This window comes from Strix aluco, chromosome 5, assembly GCF_031877795.1.
Source record: "Strix aluco isolate bStrAlu1 chromosome 5, bStrAlu1.hap1, whole genome shotgun sequence".
Lineage (NCBI taxonomy): Eukaryota > Metazoa > Chordata > Aves > Strigiformes > Strigidae > Strix > Strix aluco.
In genome coordinates, this window is record NC_133935.1 from 75,668,961 (window position 1) to 75,689,149 (window position 20,189).

The 20,189-nt window shown below is 36.6% G+C and overlaps 1 protein-coding gene across 1 annotated transcript in view; it reads left to right on the top strand.

The window, feature by feature from the left end:
* Positions 1–19,189, top strand: part of PTPN12 (protein tyrosine phosphatase non-receptor type 12) — an 82,168-nt gene extending 62,979 nt beyond the window's left edge. Inside the window, exons 13-18 of the mRNA XM_074827881.1 lie at positions 9,243–10,207; positions 13,620–13,697; positions 15,027–15,115; positions 16,107–16,137; positions 17,174–17,290; positions 17,880–19,189. Coding sequence (XP_074683982.1) covers positions 9,243–10,207; positions 13,620–13,697; positions 15,027–15,115; positions 16,107–16,137; positions 17,174–17,290; positions 17,880–17,941 — 1,342 coding nt within the window. The 3' untranslated portion in view covers positions 17,942–19,189. The remainder of the gene's footprint in view (positions 1–9,242; positions 10,208–13,619; positions 13,698–15,026; positions 15,116–16,106; positions 16,138–17,173; positions 17,291–17,879) is intronic.
* Positions 19,190–20,189: the final 1,000 nt, after the last annotated feature.

The window sequence follows — 20,189 nt, forward strand, 5'->3', positions numbered from 1 at the left end:
GAAAGCCATTTGAAAATTGGTGACTCAGAGTGGGTAGCAACATGTGTGTATATTCAACACTGCAGCAACATCTTGTCACAGGAATAAACGTAGTTTAAAACTGGGTATGGAAGTGTTTTGCTTGGCTATCAACTAGTAATTTGGACTAGATCTGGAATATTGCAATGTGATTCTAACACCCATTCTAGTGAGGATACCAGAGAACTGCCATAAATGGATCTATTGCTTTACTTATTTAGTGGCCCCAGGGGTGGTATTTGCAATAAGATAACTTTGGAAATAATGTATGATAACAACCATTAATGATACAGTAGGATAAGAATATGAATAGCTGTTATAGTTACCTTAGCATTAATTATGTCAGCAGAAGTTAGAGGGGAATACAGCATTGAAAGAGAGAGATGGAAATGAGTTGTGGCTTTTCACAAACAAATGGCACAGTTTATGCTATGTAGGTAATATAATTTTTACTTTTAGATTGATGGTAATGTGATAGTATTCAATTAGGTAAATTAAGATGATGACAGAGGAGTCTGTTAACCTGGGTTCATGATGAATTCTAACCTCTTCTTGAAACTTAGTCACTGAACTTAGATATGATTTCTGTCCAGCAGGTAATTTCCTTATGAATATTCCTGGAAATAATCTTAGGTGTACCTAGGTTTTTACCATTTTTATGTATTCATGTAATAATCATATCTGCATAATTAATGTTATAGCACACATCTGTTTTATGTGCATTGCATTGTCCTTTACTTCTTGCATTCAGTTAAAGATCTTTTAATCTCTCTTATAAAACCTGGTCTTTTTTGGGCCTGCTTCCATAAACTCATACTTGCCCATCTGCCAGCACTTGCAGGAAGGTTGGTTCCTTAGAGGTGAATAAATGGAAGCTTTTAACAAAGCTGTTGTCTTTTTCAAATGGAGATTATTTTTGAAAAACAATTAATTACACCCCTCATGGAAGACACTTCTGAGGAAAGACTTTATTTGCTATTAGTCACATCTGCTCAGAATACTCACTGATGAGCATGTTTTTTCTTGATGTGGGAGGTAATTTTACAGATCTGTAGCCTGATTCAGTCAGGATTTAGAGCCAGGTTTTGCATATTGTGGATGTTCTGGCATAGGTTAACATCTTTTTCCTGGGGAGGATGGGAGAGCAGAATCTGTGAAAGATTCTAATTTAATACCAGTATGGAGAAGGAAACTGTTAAACATGATACATCTCCTTATTGCATCTGTAGCTTTTTTCCCCAAACTCTTACCACTTGTTTCATGTCCCTTCTAATTTCTCTCTACATTGCTGTGACTAAAAATATCTTAGTACAACTATTTTAAGTATTTGCCTACATCTTCTCTGTAGTGAATGTTTTCAAGAGGTGTCTAAGGATCATTGTGTTTACAGATAAACTCTCATTCAATAGGTACTCTGAAATAAGGTAGTTTAACCCATGGTTTTAGTTTGATTTATAATTTCCTCTGGGAACTTGCTTAAAATACTTTATTCAGTAACACTTTTAGGTTGCCAGCCAAATGTGTACTTAAGTTGTACATGCGCTGTTTCTGAAGAAGTTACAAGCAAGTTGCTAAAGCTAGTGTTTTTTAAAAGGAATAAGGCTTTTAAAATCTTTGTGTTGTGTTGTAGTTGGCTCTAGAATGTGTAGCAATGTGCATTTTTTTAAGAGAAGGTTTAAAAGTTGATTTTTTCCTAAAGAAAAAAGGGCTACAGCAACTAATACTGAACAGTACTGTGTGCCAGCTTGGGTTTGGGTAAACCTGCCTGAGATGGTCCTGACTGAGGAGGAGGAAGATTGATTTACATCTCTTGACCTCAGGGTGCTTGTCATCCATATTGCTGTCAGACCAAGTTGTGTTTGCTTAGATAGTAATGCTTATGATTCCTGCTAGTTGTTTTCTGACAGCCCTGAGGCTGTTTGTTGGATGAGATGGTGACATCTCCTCTACAGCACTTTTCAGTGGCTAAACACTCAGTATATTGTAGAATTTTTCTGTAACGGTGGCTTTCTCACCTATCTCTTCTCTTGTTCGTGACAGGATTGTAGGACAGGTCATCTCTGTATTATCTTTACATTTGTAGGTCTCTTCCTTTTAAAGTGTAGCTAGTATCAAGTTAACTCTCATGTCTGTACTAGTTAAGGATGAGATGCCACTAAAGGCTTCTGCCATATAAGATAGGAAGCTTACTCAGAGGGATATAAATCCTTTTAGTACTTGCATTGGCCTGGGGCTATCTTGGGGAAAGAGTGATAGAAAGTATAACTTCTAATTGATACTGATATTAAATCAATATGAAATTGGAATTTTGTTTACTTCTATTAACTCACCATGAAGCATCTAGCTGTACTGTTTTGCAGAGGTTCTGGAATTGTATTGCCTTCCAACCTTTTATCACCTTGTAATGTTTTAATGTAATTTGTATTTGCTGTACAATATCTGAATGTAGTCATTTAGCTTAATGTCTACCTGCATTTGATGTCAACATAAAAAATTCAAATGCTGTTACTCCTTGATTATTACAAAGGTAAACAAGAACAACTCATGAGTGCATACATCAGCATGTTACTCTAGAAATGGCTTGGCTTTGCAGTTTATGATCTCTTCTTGTGAAAGTCACCTTGAATTTACGTCTATGTTAACTTCTTTTGGAGGACTTGGGGGGGTGGAAAGCATTCTTTGTTAGACATGTTTCACTGCTTTCAGGCTAAGATAGGAAGAGGGCATAAGTAAGTTTTGACTTTGGTTCTTTGCAGTCTTATATCTAACGATAAAGTTTTAAATTCATAATTTAGGACTGTACGTGATTTAACATAACTGTACAATTGGAGCTTTTGCTTCAGATCTAGAAGCAATGATTGGTACTTCAGAATTCAGATCGAGCATCTTAATACCTTTAAGGAATAGCCCTTGAAATATTTGCGTGTTTAGTAGTTCATTCTGAAGTATTTGGAAAAAGAGGTTGTTTATTTTAATCAGAAAATTCTTCATTTTCAAGTTCAAATGCAATTTGAAAGAAATGGAGAAACTGAGACAAACTCCCAAAAAGAAAAGATGAGGTAACAACTTTTTTCATATGTAGTGTAATGAAGAGCTACATGCTACTGTCTGAAGGAGAACAGGTAAAATACTGTAGCTGTTTAACTTTTCTTCAAATTATGCTTGGACTTCAATCTCATGACGTTTAAATACATTTCAAGGGTTAAATGTAACTGTTTCATTTCGAGCCCTGCAGAACACTGTCTCTGCATCTGCAAAGCGAAGATAAAAGCCATTGATTGGTGTTCCTTCTTAGCAGTCTCTGATTTGTGTGTCACAATTAAAAAACCAAAAAGCCTCATGTAACTAAATTTTACAAGAAAAATTCACCAGCTGGTTATTTTTATTAATTCCTTAAACTTTTATATAAATGATTTGTAGTGTAGTTTATGACAGCATCACTAACTGCAGCTTTTCTTCCATGTGGATGGCAGTGATTTAATGTTAAGTAGAATAATGTGGTTGTCTAGCTTCAGCCTGCTTACAGTGAGTTTAATTTTCCTATTTTAATTATGAGGGAGGATGTAGAGCTTGGTATCTATTTTTAGTTGATCATAGCAGCTGCATTCCATGACCTTGGCATCACTCTCTTTTATTTGAAAATAAAACCCTGCAGTATGCTGTGTAGAATAACCATGGATTTTTTTTTTTTTTTTTTTGAACACTGGCCAAGTTTCATTTAAATCTGAACCGGTGGTGCCTTGTTTTAGTAATAGAGCTCTTTTCCATTAAGGCTAGAATGGCTTACGTTTCAAAACATTCTAAGAATTTAGAATATATTGAAGAAAAAGCAAATTGCAGAAAAAATTTTTTGTTTGTTTTTTTTCCCCATGTGTACATTTTTGGTAGAAAGTTGTGGGAGGGCACTTTTTTGACAAATTATTGTACTTTTGACAAATTATAATTCATTCTTATTATGACAAATAATTTTTTAAAAAATTATTATTTCTTAATGCATGGTTTACCTGACAGTTGAGAAGCCATTAACTTTGAGATCTTGGGCACTAAAGCACTGCCTCAGCCTCTCAGGTTGTGTGGCAATAAAAGCATATGAAAAAGCTGCCCTGATCATCTAGGGAAATTCCATATACAGTTAAGTATGAGGAAGTGTTAAGGTAGTGGAATTACAAGATAATCTGTAGCAGTTGTCTATGAAGAGATACTGTCAAGGCTGATTTATGAGAAGACTTTCAATTTTCTATTGCACAGTGTGATTTTACAAATGTACTTGCAAAATGCTTGCTTTTGCAATATATAAAAGCAATGCAGGATTAATTTAAAGGTCTAATACAGAAAAAAAATACAGCTTACTTCACTTTCTCAAGTGGTCTGGCATTCTTTGGTTCACTGACTCTTTTCTGTCTCAATATCCTCTTTCATGAGCTTTCGATTAGTTTCCCGGTAATTTAAATCAAGCTGGTTTTACTATACTGTCTGTTGTTTGTAATAATATTAGTAGTTCATCTTCAGATAATTTTCTGCCTCTGGGGGGAGAAGTGTCTATAGAGCACAGCTGTTGAAGGAAGTACCCAAAGAAAGCATTATGCAGCAGCCCAAAATGCCCAAGATTTTCTGGCAGAGTTTTACAAAGAGCTGCTGCTAAACAAAGACCCCTTAAATGTATACGTATCCTTATATTTCTGCTTTGTAAAAAGAAACAAAAACATTATTTGCAATGCAGAACATGTGAAATAATAATACTATGATGTCAGTAAAATGGAAAAATTGTTACCTATTCAGAGAAAACCAGGAAATCCTGTGTGGCATATATTTCCTTAAAAAAAACCCCAAACATCAGAATGCTATTTGGGCATCTCATTTTCTGAGGAAGAACATTCTTCAATATTAATAAGGCAAAGAATGATTTTGATAGATTTCTTATTTGGTCACTGTAAGCTCTCATTTAAGAGTGAAAGAATGAAATTTAGCTTCAAATATTATGGGGAACATTTTAATAGCTCTGTTTTAGATGTGTACAAGGAAGATGATTAAGCAACTTTGGGGTTGCTGACATGCAGTATTTTCTGTATTATCAGTTCTACCTACACATACCCCTAAGGGGGCTGTTTGTATACGTGTGGGGTTCTGTTTACTAGTGAATCAAATGAGAGTGATTTCATTAAACAGTAATCAGTGAAAAACTTTATGAATTTTGACTGGTATTATGGGCCTATAATCCTGTCATATCTAGTTTAATGTTAAATTGCTTCTTTAGCTAATTGTAATGCTAAAGAAAAGAAAATTAAGTTTTGCTGATTGCATGTATAACTCTGGGTCAGGAAAAGGAGGTCAGTAAGGGAAAAACATTTTCAGTAGGAGGATTTAGTGAAGATTATTGATAAGTATCACTGCTGGTAAAGGGGGCATGTAAACATTTGTGCAAGTAAACTTCTCTCTCTCTCTGTCTCTCTTTCTTTCTCCTGGCATAGAGGAGAGAAATCCAAGAGGAGGAAAAGTCTCCTGTCTTCCTTAGTGGGTATTAAATTGGAGCAAGACTTACTCTTTCTTCCCCCCCCCAGCTTATCTTTACTAATTCAAGGAAACGACTTGTTCTCAAGCATGTTTATTTTTCAAGAACATCTAGAGGCAAAAGAGTTCCCAAAATATTTTTAATTAAATTGTTTTGATGTGCTTTGTATTCCTCCTATTTTAATGTAAAGCAAAATAGCAATATACAAATGCAAAGAGGGGAGGAAGAGAAGGAATTTGAGGCCCAACCCATTGTGACAGGAGTCAGGCAGAGAATGGGAGAGGGCACCTGGGACAACTGCAAGGGGATCTGGGATTTTCCAGGTACGAAGATATAGTAACTTTTAGAAGATAGTTTGGAAGCTGGGGAGCTTGCAGTACTTCAGTGGGTGGGGATTTTCATAAACTGAAAATCCAAACGGTTTTCTTTGGTTCGGAATCCCTTGTATAAGGATTTTAGTTCTTCATCCCATACTGCTATAGCTTGGTGCTAATAAAATCACAAGGATGAAACTCATGCTGTAGTCTGTCCCAAGACAGGTATGCTTTCAGTTCTGTAGAAGCTTCAAGGTGTGAGGCAGTCTCTTATTTTTATTCTAATTGTTTTTTAACATAGGTCATGATAGTCTCAAGAATTTGCACTGGCTAAGTCCTTTTTAGGTCTTGTTTGCAAGCAGAGGAATTAATAGTATTACTTTGGTTTGGTTTTTGTTTGTGATGGGACATGCAGACAAGTAATGAGAGCCTATCTGATACCTTTCATTCATGAATAGACAGGCAGGAATTCTTGTGAAATTGTGTGGTCTTTAGCTGTGTTCCCTATGACTTTTAAAAGCGAGCCCACTGTTGGCTTTATTCCAGTGTAGCTGAAACAGCCTGTTTGATACTTAACGCCTTTTTCTGTTTTATTTAAATAATGTCTTTGGGGAAGAGGTAGCAATTCAGTTTTGTAGCTGTCAGGGTTTTTTATTTGTCTTCTACACTCTCCAGTAACCTTTCTGAAAATATGATTTCTGAATCATTCTTGCGTCCTCTCTTGCTGTCTGACAAAGATAGGCTGGCATACATGAGAAATATTAGAAGAAACCTCACCATGGATTGCTGGATAATACAATACTGAAGGGATACAGAGTATAACTTGGTAGTCTGCATTCCTATAAGCCTTTCTACTTGTTTTTTTTTTTAATTAATAATTTCTTAATGTTGGCTGAGAAGGTAGAAGATTCGTTGTCCTAGAACTGCATTACTAGCTCATGTTCTCTCAAGTAAAAAGGCTTTTTCAGACTTAATAGGAGCAACAAAAGGAAGACAGAGACTGATTGAGGCATTTGGCTTTCCAAGTGCAGGAGTCCAATGTTAGCCTTTGTCAGTCTTCTTCAAAGAGAAGTGATTGATTTACCAAGTTTCAGAATGTCTATTTTAAAGTATTTATGTTTTATCATAGAACAGTTAGGGTTGAGAGGGACCTTTAAAGGTCATCTAGTCAAGCCCCTCTGCCATGGGCAGGGACATTTTCCACTAGATCAGGTTGCTCAAAGCCCCGTCCAACCTGGCCTTGAATGTTTCCAGGGATGGGGCATCTACCACCTCTCTGGGCAGCCTGTTCCAGTGCCTCACCACCCTCATCATACAAAATTTCTTCCTTATAACTAGTCTGAATCTACCCTCTTTCAGTTTAAAACTATGACCCCTTGTCTTATCACAACAGGCTCTGGTAAATGTTTGTCCCCATCTTTCTTATAAGCCCTATTTGAGTACTGAAAGATCACTATAACTGTGTTAGACTCCTGGTTTCAGTCTGGGCTTCCTAGGTGAAAGATTTGTAGGAACGAGATAGTGGTAGAGCTGGATGCTTTCTAACTGTTCTAAGTTGAATGGCAACCTCTATTTGGATGTCAGACTTCACCTACAAGCCTGAAGGTGTGGTTTCATTATGTAGCTGATGGCTCATTTATGAGACTTTTTTTTTCTCTACAGAATCTGTCAGGTCTCTAAAATGCAAATACGTTCTCATTCTTAATCTGAGTTAGTAAGATATGATTAACTGCTACTGTGATCATGGAAGCTTCATATAAATAGCCTGAAATTACAGGGCCTAGAGAATATAATCTGTATATTATCCTGCTGGTCCTTACAACATGAGTTTTTACTGGCACACCTTCTTCCAGACCTGCCCGATATGCTGTGTTCTCCCAGGTTTTACACAAATGCAGCAGAGAATACTGTCACAGTGATCTTGAATCCAGCAAGGTAGTAAGAGGTTTTGCCTTTTTGAAAGCCTCTGCTTTCTGGGTTTTGGTGTGTAGCCTTGAATTCATTTACAAATAAAAGTCTACTTCACAACAATACTGTGAACACTCTTCTGAATAGATTCAGTTCTTCAGGATGTTAGATTGTGAAAGGAAGGTACAGTCCAAGGTCTACCAGTGACTTCATTTTCAAGGGAAGAGAATGTCCTGCTATAACCTTATCTCCAAGAGGAGGTTCCAAGTTTCCTACTGCAGAGCTGGTTTTGGGTGATTCATGGTGCCTCTGACATAGATTATCCAAAAAACCTAAAGGTATATGAGGATTTGTCTAACTCTTGTTCGTTCAAGGTTATCACTGTTTTTGATGTTAATTGCTGGTCTGTATATAAGGTTTCTTGCTTCCTTATGAAGGACATCTCTGCCAACAGCAGGAAGTGATCTGAGCTTTGTATATAAAATGGGCTGGTTTCTCAGCTCAAGCATGTGGCCAAATTGCACTCCTTTGCAAGTCTGTTGTGCTTTGATTTATCTGTCTGGATTGAAAGTATCATTTCTTTAAAGTATTTCATTGTATTTCTGTTCTTGTCACACATTTGTTTTGCACCTCAGTTATTACTATGTTACCAGTCTTACGTAATGAAACAAAATATTTTTGAAGGCTCTGAATGAAAATGCCTAATTCCTGGTTGTAGACAAGACCTCAGTCAGTTGTGCAAAATGTTTGTAGCCAAATACTCTCTATCTAATCTGAAAGTAAATTGACCCTATGTTTGAACAGCTTCTCCTTTTAAGTAGCTTAAGATGAACTGCAATAATAAGTGCTTTGGTCTGACTAATATGCACTGTGATTTGGATCATATATTCTACTGTGAATGGTTTTTATATAGACTGCGCCTCATGTCAGCTAAATTTGGTCTGCATCATTAGCCTTACAACTATGGAGAAACTATTAAATGCACAAATATAAAAATAAAACCTTTCTGGACATGTGCAGAAAAATAAAGGAAGATATTTGGTATAGAGCAGGCTGTAAGGGTTTTTTTAAAGAAATTTTTCTTGGCTTTATTGAAAATTGAATTCTGTATGTCAAGTTCCTCTGAAGCACTTCTTAAGAAAGAAGAAAGCAGAAAAGTACTGAAATCCTGCCACAAGAGGGCCTTTCTTACAGAGTCTTTGAAAAAATGCTTCTGGGAAAGGATGTGAGGAATCTTTGAACTATCAATGAGGATTAGCTGTGGCCTGAATGCATGTCTTTGTGATATTCTGAAACATGTTTTGAGTGTGTTGACTTAGTTCTTGCCTACCCCATTAGTCATATTTCATAACTGTTGTCTGTATGCAGTGGAAGTGCTGCTTGGAGTTTAGTATTGGTATGAAATCATTACTACTGCAGAGACAGATGGTAGATATCTAAAATATTGTCAAAATACAGAAAACTTACACAATTGTGTTTTGGGTTTTTTGCAGTTGCCTTGTAGAAGGAGATGCTAAAGAAGAAATCTTGCAGCCTCCAGAGCCTCAGCCAGTACCACCAATCTTAACACCATCTCCCCCATCAGCTTATCCAACAGTCACTACGGTGTGGCAGGACAATGATAGATACCATCCAAAGCCAGTTTTGCACATGGTTTCGTCAGAGCATTCAACAGACCTCAATGAGAATTATAATAAGTCAGCAGAACTTTCAGGGAAGAATGAACCCAGTGAACGTGCAGAGAGAAGGCTGGAGCGCAACTTAAGTTTTGAGATCAAGAAGGTACCTCTTCAGGAGGGACCACGAAGCTTTGATGGGAACTCTCTCTTGAACAGGGGACATGCAGTTAAAATAAAGCCTGTGTCATCCTGTGTAACTGATAAGAGCTTTAAGCCACAGGAACAGATTTCAGGGGGTTCATTTGTAGATGCTTCTCAAAACTCATGTATGGAATGCAGCGTGCCACAGTCTAACACAGCCTTAATACCTTCACCGGAAAGTCTGCAGAGTCAGGAGCTTTCTGATACTCCACCAAGACCAGATCGTCTGCCTCTGACAGAAAAGGGACATGCCACGTGGTCACTGCATGGGCCTGAAAATGCACTGTGTACGTCAGCGTCTGAAGACATGTCTTCAGACATCTTATGTCATGGTGTTAAAACTCTCTCTCTGGTATCAAACACCACAGTTGAACATCCTTTCAGTGATAATGTTGGTCATACTACTATTTCTGTTCGAGCACCACTCTGTTTTACTAATCCTCTTCATTCAGATGATTCTGACACAGACGAGATGAACTTTGACGGAACCATGAGCAAAAGCACGTCTAATGTTTCAACCGCAAGTGCCACAGTTTCTGCTGCCACTAATACTGAAAACATTTCTGCCAGAAAAGTGTTGCCAATGTCTATTGCTAGGCAAGACTTAACAGCTGTAACATGCTCTGAAGATGGCAAAGGTAGGTTTCACTGTGGTTCATAAGTGCTACTCTTTAACCTGGTTGCATCTGTGGAGTTGGACAATGTAAATTTCTTTACAATGCAGTTTTTTAAATGTAAATTTAAACAGTGTAGTATGGCAGCTTCAGAAAGGGCACAACTCTTCTCCTCCCAGTTTTCAGTTTGCATGTGAGCCATGCCTGTTACAAGGTACTACAGGCCTTGATAAGCTGCTTCAAAAGCTTTATTGCAAGGTATGAATGCATCCTTAATTGCAGGTTTCTGTGTTATTGGTTGGTGCATTTTTTTCTTCGTGTCCAATTTCATGGAAGTGTCTATAATAATGGCAGTTTTGAGTAGTCGAAGTAATTTAAGCAGGCTTGTCCAAACACACATCAAATGCATGCTTACTGGTTGATGTGCTGGTCCTAAAAATGTAGATGTAACCTCTTTCACTGTATCACTCTTTGAAGTTGCTCATGATTTGGCTCCTGTGTTTTAATAGCATTGTAAATACTTAGCCCTACATTCCTCTTTTTCTGTACGTGGCTGGGGGAGACAAAGTAACATTGCTGTTTATCTCAAAAATCCAAGTTCTGCTTTAGCAGTGCTTTGAAAATTATTCAGTCGCTTTTAATCTTTTACTGCTTTTTGTAGTTTTTTGAGCAAGAAAAGTTTGCAAAACTACTTCTGCAAAAAGTTATAATATCACTTATCAAAGGCAAAAGGGTCCTAAAATGTGCTGGTTCAGATTTCGGTCAGGCTGGCACACTTAGATCAGATGGAGGACGTAACTGGGAAGAACAAATTAGGCCTTGGTAACTGGCTGTGCAAAGTCCAACAAAGCGTGTAGTAAGGCTGCGGAGCTGAAAGGAGAACATGAGCTGTGTTTAGATCAGACTCTTGTGCTAGGAGGTCCTTACAGTGATGGCCTCGCTTCAGGACTCTCTGCAAGCTGCATGACTTTGAGGTGAAATGGGGCTCACTGTATGATGCAGGATGCAGAACCAACTGAATTGAAAGTACTTGCTTTGTGAACTAAGTTTGCACCAAAAGTCAGAAATGTGACCTATTTTGCAGCTTTAAAAGCAATCTGTTTTTAGAGATTTTTGTGATACTGTGTATACACACAAAATATTTGCACATACATGTATGTTTTTTTAACCCTGTGACAGTTTAAAAATGCTCTGCATAGCAGACAAAGCCCTTTATGTCATAGTTATTTCAACGTTTATATCAAGCAGTCCTCCTTGGATTTGTTTTCAGTAGATTTGCATGCTATAGTATTTTTCCAACACTGCGCTTAGCCGGGCTTTGTTCCTTCTTTCCCAGGGCAATCATTGTTTATCACTGTTTGAAAATCATTACCTCTCTACACATCTCTTTACATAGATGCTGTAAAATAAGTGATATGTCATAAATGTGATAAAGAATGGGAGAAATGTCTCTCAAGAATTTGTTTCATGTAACTGCATATCAGAAACATCCTGAAATAACAGTTCAGCCTTTGTGCTGCTGGTATGTTGCTGCATTCACAGGAACGGCTTAAAATTTTTATATTAATTTTTTATAATTTATCTTGTTATCGAGGGTGTGTCTATTCTTTTGTACCGTAGTGAACACTTCCCATTTTATTTTCAGGTTGCAGGTCTTGTAATCCACCTCAGACTCAAGAATACAGGGTTAGATCACTTTGCACCAGTGATCCTAAACCATGTTTTACAGTGGGTTTCTCATTCTCAATAATTGTTCAGGACTCTTCTGTCTGAAGCTGGGGATGTGGGTACAATCAGCAATGAAGCTTCCCTGTGAACTTATCAGCACCCTTGTTGCTTAACCATAACTGTTGGTGTGCATGATCTTACCACATAATTAAATCTTCTTTTTAATTCAAATGAAGTGAAAAGTAGTTGTACCCTGAGGTTAAAAAAAAAAAAAACCAGCAACAACCATCCCACAAGAATAACAGAAAACAAAAAACCCCAAAACCTCACTTTCAGTTAGTGCATACTCCATAGTGACTTCATTTGCTGATTTTATAGAGACTATTTCAATAAACGAAGATTTTCTTATGCTGTGTAGTGAACTTGAGATGGAGCAGGTCTCAAAGAAGTCACTTTGAACACAGTGGCTTGTAAATCATGGTGGAGTTCCTGTCCCTGCTGCTGGCATGTTGGTAGGGCAAGTTTCATGGTTTCATTAGTTGAAATGTGTCTTCATTTTTTTATGTCTAGAATACAGTTGTCAGATGAGACTTCTTATGGCAGCAGCTACTTTGAATTGTTTTAAACCTTTAATTTCTACCTCAAATTCCTTAGCAGGCTGGAGAGGGCCTTTTGCTGCCAAAACAGCTTGTGTTATAACACTCCAGAGAGGCAAGAGGGAACAGACTGGGAACAGCATGTGTTACTGGCACAAAGAGTAGCCTTCTCTTCTGGCTCCTATTTACCCTTCTGGCTAGTTAACCTTACACTAGATTGTTTAACTAGTTTACACTGGTAGTGTGGGAAGCCAGCTTGGGTGGGCTCCGAGATGGACTTGGGAAGCAAAACTGGGACTTGGGAAGCAAAACTGGGACTTGGGAAGCAAAACTGAGACTTGGGGCTTTAGAGAAGTGGTTAATGTAGAGCTTCCCTGGAACTCAACTGTCACACGATGCAGTCCTGAAAAGCAACGTTGCTTAATGTCCTTGCACCGTGCAACCTAGCTGCACAGTACTGACTTTGGACTCATAACTAAGTATGGTTAGAGCCACTTAAGAAAAGCTCAAAATTGCTGCTCATCAGCACTAAGTTACTATCTTCAGCACAGCTGGAGAGCTCATACATATTTTCAACACACTTCTTACCAGGGTTTGGAAGCTGCACCAGTGTTTCAGTTGGTAGGCTCCAACTGTGTGCAGTTACCTGTATCTGCAGAAGAGTTCAAGAAGCCAATGTGTTGTAATGAGCTTAACTCGCTTGCAGTGGCAGCAAATAGACATGTAATGAACTGCAATTAAATTATGTTAACTACTATGGTTACAGTTAGTGGCAAGTTACTTGTTCAAGAAGCAAACGGTACTGCTCCAGTGCAGACTGTTAATTCTGCTTATCTTCTGTTTCTGAAAGAATGAAGAAAAATTTTTCATTGGAGTTGCTGAAGTTTTTTTTCCTCCAAATTACTTAGACTGAAAATGGATTTTACTTTTTTTCTCTCATAACATGTGAACTGATCCTACCCCCTTAATGTGAAGATAGTGTTGTTATCATGAAATAGCTCCCAAGGCATTAAACCAAAATGTTTTATAATATATGGAACAAATTTTCCTTTTGCCTGAAATTTAATACCAAGTTTAGGATGATCTCACATATCAAAAGATCAACTTCTAAAAACCTACAAGGAAAATTTAAGTGTGTGTTTTAACTTATCTAAATGTCATTTTTGATTTAGATGCTGATACTAGTGAAGATTCCTCTCCCCCACTCCCAGAAAGAACACCAGAATCATTTGTATTAGCAAGTGAACAGAGTGAGTTCTTAATGTTTTGTGATAATTGGGGATAAAAAGTGAAATATGTTTCAGTATTGTATTGGAATACCCCTGCTTTTTGGTTAATCTTAGTGTTGGAGCAAATTGTAAAATGGTATGAAATCTAGCATGTGTAATGGCATATTCTGAGGTTTAACTTTCACAAGCCCTTGAACACAGTCAAATTATTTCTCATTTTATGACTAAGCATGCTGTTACATGATAGTTAAGTATATGGGAGACTTAATGTTGATTTTAGTAGAATCAGTCTGAAGAGTATGGAAATGAGATACAGTGGGTAAATGCAGTACAGCTAGGGGATTCCCCAGCTATTTTAGTTTCCTACTGCTCCCGGGGTAGGGAATGGGAAAACACATGAACAGTGCTTATCTGATTCTTCTTTCTTAAGCAAAGGAAAGATGATGACATTTCATACTGCACTGTGTCTAGTGAACAAGCCCAGTCTATTTTTAAATTTAACATAGTTTACTCTTTGCCTGTATCAAAAAAGGTAACTGGAAGAGAAAACTGACACTTACAAAGGATGTACTTCTATCTTCATATTTCATTCAACAAACTAGTAATGGCAGAATACAAAAAAGATTAATTGAAAGGAAATGATAAATTAAGTTGATGTTTGGTATCTTCCAGAAAACCTAGTGTGACGCAGTTATTTAATGAGACTTTTGTTTAGTGTCACTTTGTGTGTGACATTTAAAACATATTTGGCCAAAGTAGTTAATATAGTTATTTTCAGCATAAAAACAAGGAAGTTTTGTAAATATGGCCCTTGAGTATCATAAGATGGGTAGTTCAGAGTCAAAGTGATCCTTTCTTTGGATATTATGGACTTGCTTCTTTTTTGTGAGAACACAAGAAACAATAAAAAATCTTTTTGGGTCTGGAATCAGTAAAATCACTTCAATTTTGATGTTTTTGCATGATGTCAGTAAAGGACGGATATGACTGTCCTGACTTGTGTGTTTTCTTTACTTAGCATGGGTTTTTTTTCAGAGCTACTATTATTGCATGGGTGGTATAACAAAATTTTTAAAACATCATTGGAAAAATAAGCTAATTTTCCTATTGGTTAGGAACCCCTAAATGAAGGAAATTAACATCCACAATGCAAACACTGCAGTCTTGTGTTTTGAATTATTTTGTGGAGTTTTCCCTTATCTTGAATGCTCTTCATGTAAACAGAGATTCATGTTTTTACAAGCATTTAATTATAAAAATGTTGCTTTATAGCACACTTCAGATGCTGTGTTCTAATGCCTCATCATGGAGAAAACTCATGTATGTTGAGTTTGATGTAATTTTTCCTAGGCACACCCTTGCCGAAGCCAGTTACGATTGCACAGTCTGAGTGGAGCATATTGCGTGATCAGCATCTCCCTGAACAAACAGTCTCTACAGTAAGTACAGGAGACAAGTCTGTACTAATCAGTCGTTTCTAGCTCAGTCAGGAGCTACAACAAAAAGCAAAACACATATTTGTGAAAAGTCACAGCTGTTGATCATCTACAACTAGCCAGTTTTTCCTCTGCCTGTGCTGCTGAACTGATGTGTTAAGAGCATGTTTTCTTTCCAATAAAACTATCTAGTTTTCTAAGTTCAGCAATACTTTAAAAAGTCATCCTTAATACGCTCCTAAAGCCCTAATTTAAGGCATAAATATGCTGCTTTTATGGAGCTTGCTGTCTGCCATTAATTGATCATAAGCTAACTCAAGCTGGAGGATAATTGCAGTCTCTAGTCTAACCTTCTGCATGAAACAGGGACCCAGACCAGGCTGCTCAGGGCTTTATCCACTTGGGTCTTGAAAAGTCCCCAAAGGTGGAGACTTCGTTATCTTCTGTGGGCAACCTACTTCACTGCCTGATAAAGTTCTTCCTTATATCCGTACTTATTTTAAACAAACTCTTTTCTGCCCATCAGATTCCATTTTTCACATCAGTCTACTAGTTGCTCAAAGTCATCCAGCATAAACATCTGGCAAAACTTCAAAAGCATGTGAAACCTCTTTACGTTTGTGCCTTTTTTCCATGCACCCCCAATACACTTTACAGCCACCTTTACACATGGCTTAAAAATATGACAAAAACGTTACGTGTGAATTTTCAGGGACTGTATGAGAACTAACCTACCTAATTTTGCAAATAATTTGTAATGTGACAATTTTACCTTTTTATTAAATATTAAGTAAGGTTCTGATAGTAAATTCTTTATTAACTACTGTAGCATTTTTTGTCAGTGTTATAGCAAGTCAGAAATGTGGGAGGAAGTAGATATTTCCACAGATGTTGTATATTTTTTAAAAAATGTTTTTATTGTCTTAAATTTCTGGTATTCTTTAATATTTTGGAAGCATTTTATAGAATTATTTTAAATATTTCTCATTAACAGGGTTTGAAAACAAGTTCACCTATACTACCCGGTAAGTGAGGGAAACAATTTTTTTTTAATACATTTTTCCTACTGAACAAAAATTTGCCTGAACTTGGCTTTTGCTCTGAAGATATTTAAGTATATTGTCAAAATACTGGCATTTCTGAAAAGGCCTTCTGTTTTTAAAAGCTGCTAAGGTTTTCTGAGAAAGCAAGTTACATGTCTAACTTAAAAATTTATGTTAAACTTAGGGTGTGCTAAAATAATGAAGACCAAAAATACTGAGTTTAAATGCATATTATAACAGCAGTATTTTTTCAGCTTAATTAGAACTTCCCATGTTACTGCAATAGAAATTGTAAAAGTTGGTGCATTAATTTCTTTAGTTTCATAAAGATGGGAGTAAACCTGAAATACATTCAGCAGTGATGTGTGTGTATATATGTATGTATGCTGGATATTTACCAAAGTCTTTAATTTTGGTCTCTGAAAAGGCTTCAGTAAGAAGTGCAGTATATCAGCTGATGTTTAACTTTGCAGCAACCTGCTTCAGCTGTAAGCTTATGTCTGCCATGTGTCTTCTGCATATGCTTGAATGGGCTTGGACAGCCTATCTGGAGCTGCATGTTAAATACCTGGTAGATTTTTAAAAAATAAATTAATTTTCAGAAATATTACAGATTTGCTAATGGAGTGTTATACAAGTAATGCAACACATAGTTACACCATGTGTACCTTGAGTTTAGAAAGAATATGAACAGATGCATTTATATTGATGTATTAAATGGTACTGTGAGCTCTTGCTGTAAATAGGTGCTACACAGGATTTTAAATATCCATACAAACTTAAAAAAAAAATTCCATATTTGGCAAACCAGAATGTATCACTGTCATTGAACATCTGCTTCATAAACAATTTTGAAGTATGCTTTTTGAGAAATGAGAAACTGGCTTTTAAATCTTTATTTTTGTAAATAATACTTGATGCAAGTTGTGTTCTGGACTGAGCTATACTTAAAAATAGTATTTACACAGTGCTGACTAAATGAATGTTACAGTAAGGGGGGGGTGTGTGTGTTTTCCAGATCGTCCTGAAAGAAGCAACAAAACACCAACTGACATTTTACCTCAGATTTCTTTTTCTGGTGCCACTGATGCAAGAGGTCAAATTTCAGAATTTCCTGCAGAAGTAACAGATATTGGTAATTACAATTAGTTCAAAGCATGATCACTAGATGATTTAAACAGAAGACTTACTAACAGTGCTAGTCTGGGTAGCTGCTACTACTATCTCCCTCCATCTCGCTGAGGTGGAGGACCCAGCCAAATGAGCCTGTCTTGTCTCTTCAGCAACACTGAAAGAATTTTTCCCAGAATAAGCGATTCAGTCATTCTTCACTTTGTTTTTTAGAGTGTATCAGTCAAATGGGATATCACTTCTGTAATTTTCAGAAATAATACCTGAGAAAACTGCTTTGATACACAGAGAAGGAAAAAGAAAAATCAATAAATGGTAACAAGGGCTGTAATACTGTATTTGCTGAAAAGTATTTTCCAAGTGAGGTTTAAATAGTGAACTATAATTATATGCACATTCTTCATGTTTGTATTACATATGGCCGTAGTGCCTTTAGAACTTCTAATACTACAAAGCCATCTTCTAGCCCTGAGAATAAACCTCTTCCTTTAGAGCTGGAGCATGTGTTACAGTGATCCTTCTGACTGCTGCCAACATTTGTGAGACAGTGTCGTCCAAGTGGACAGAAATATTAAATACATTTCTTCCCTTAGGTTTTGGTAACCGCTGTGGAAAGCCCAGAGGACCAAGAGAGCCCCCTTCAGAATGGACATGATGCAAGAACCAATGGACATACTACCAATAAATTATACTGGAAAACTCAAGTGCCACTGAGAACTAGAAAAATAGTATTCCACTTTTCTGGGGGGCGACTAACACAGAGCAGTGTAGATCTAACTACCAAATGGTACACTCTTACAGTACATCCCATGCAAAACCTTAAACATTGTTCACAACAGTGGATTCCAGTATTACAACTTAACTTTTTGCTGGGGCCATCTACCTGCCTTATTACACTTAGGAGAAAGTATTACATATGATTTATTTTGTAACTTCAAGTATTATTGCCTTAATGTCTTTTAACCCTGTTACACGCTGCTTGTAGACATATGTTAATATAGTAATACTTTTGACAGATTGTGTTTATGGACTACTTTTTGCTAACGTTTGATTACCATGTATGCATTATTTTGTATATGTACAGGGCAAGTAAGTATATAATTTGATAAAGTTGCAATCATAAAATATTAACAGAAGATGTAAGAAATCTCTGCATGATCTAAAATTTTGTGTACCTTATTTGTAAATTATTTGCCCTGAAGTTTTAGAAAATAGTTTCTGGGGTTTTTTACAAAAATTGCTGGACACACACAGCCAGAATTGCAGGTTAGCAGAGATAAAGATTGTAATACATTTTGTAAATTGTAAGCAAAAGGTTATTTTTATATTATATACTGTTTAATTGTCAGACATAATTTGTTCTGGTTTTCATCTAGTCATGGAGATTCAGTAAGTGCCTTGGAACAGTATTGAATTCTCTTAGCCTGTGTATGTTACTTCAGTGTTTTGAGTTCATCTGGAATTAGATTATCAGAAATATTTGTATGTTTCTAGTATATTTGACCTGCCAGTAAAAGAGAAACCATTCTACATAATCAACACTCCTTAGTTTTCATTTTAATGTTTCATCAGTTGTAATCTTTAGAAATTTCATCTCTATCAACATTCTGTATAGTAGGATTTTACAGTTTTAGTATGGTGTGTTTCTAATTTGGGAGAACCAGAACACACTGGTAAAAGGACTGTTTAAATACCACTGTCTTCTCTTACAAATGGTAAATACCATTTTTGTTGTTCAGCAACTGTGTATGTAAGAAAGCAACTTATATGAAGGTTCACATAGAGCCCTTGCAGCTACACTGTATCTTGGCAATATATAATGTCAAGAGTTAATCCTTATAAGGATTCCTTACTTAAACTTTTCTGTAATACAATCTTTAAATTAAAGAAAGTCAAAATCTCACTATGGGTGTTTTTACTCTTAGGAAAAAAGCTGTATTTAGAAGCAAACTCAGATAGAGTGAAGGATGGCAGTCTGGCTTAGTTTATAGATCTTGTACTTGAACAAAACAGTGACCCTCAGGACCTTATTTTTAATAACTACTTTAAAAGTTCTGGCTAACAATAGTGCCAGAGAAGTGATGAAGAATGTTTAGAGGAAAAAATGTTTATTTTAAGTAGTGAAATGATCTATTAGTCTGAACTTTAGCAATGGAAACATTATGTTTAATTTGCTACTTGTACCTTTAGGGCCTCTCTGCTAAAAGAGAGCTAATACCTAGATAGCAGCCCTATTATAACTTTCAAAAGGTACATAACTTGCAATTACTGTCTTTGGCTGTGGATTAGTCACCATGCATTTGGTACACGACAGACTGCCTAGCTGGGGAGCTATTTCAAACAACTGTATGCACTATAAATACTTAACTTCCTGTGGACATAGTTTTGCAATTATTCATTTAAAAATAAATAATTCTGATACATGCCATTTGAGATAACCTATATCAACTGGATTCCTGCTTTGTAAACAGTTCAGACAGTTGGAATGTCTTGCAGTTGGCAGAATAAAGTTGGCCTGAACTCTGTTCCCCTTCCCCTGCATTGAAGATGATTAGCTTAGACTTTCACTCTTCCAGACCTCCTGCGGTTTTGTAGTGCGTGATGGGCTGTCATCACCGCTGGACAGTCCAAACCATTGTAACTTTTTTGAACCAATTGTTAAATAAGAAAATTCCCAAATATGTTTTGGATGTACTTTTTAAGGATCACTTCCATATTTCTCTACTAAGAAAGTATAGAACTGTGCAGATTGTAGATTTTTTTTCCGCTTTCCACATTTGAATTTCATTTAGACCAACGGCTGACAAAAATCTGTGCACTATATACAGACCATCTGGTAATGTTTAATTGAAGTACATCCAGGTTCGTATTTTTTCCCTTAGATTTGCATGGGTTTGGATAGT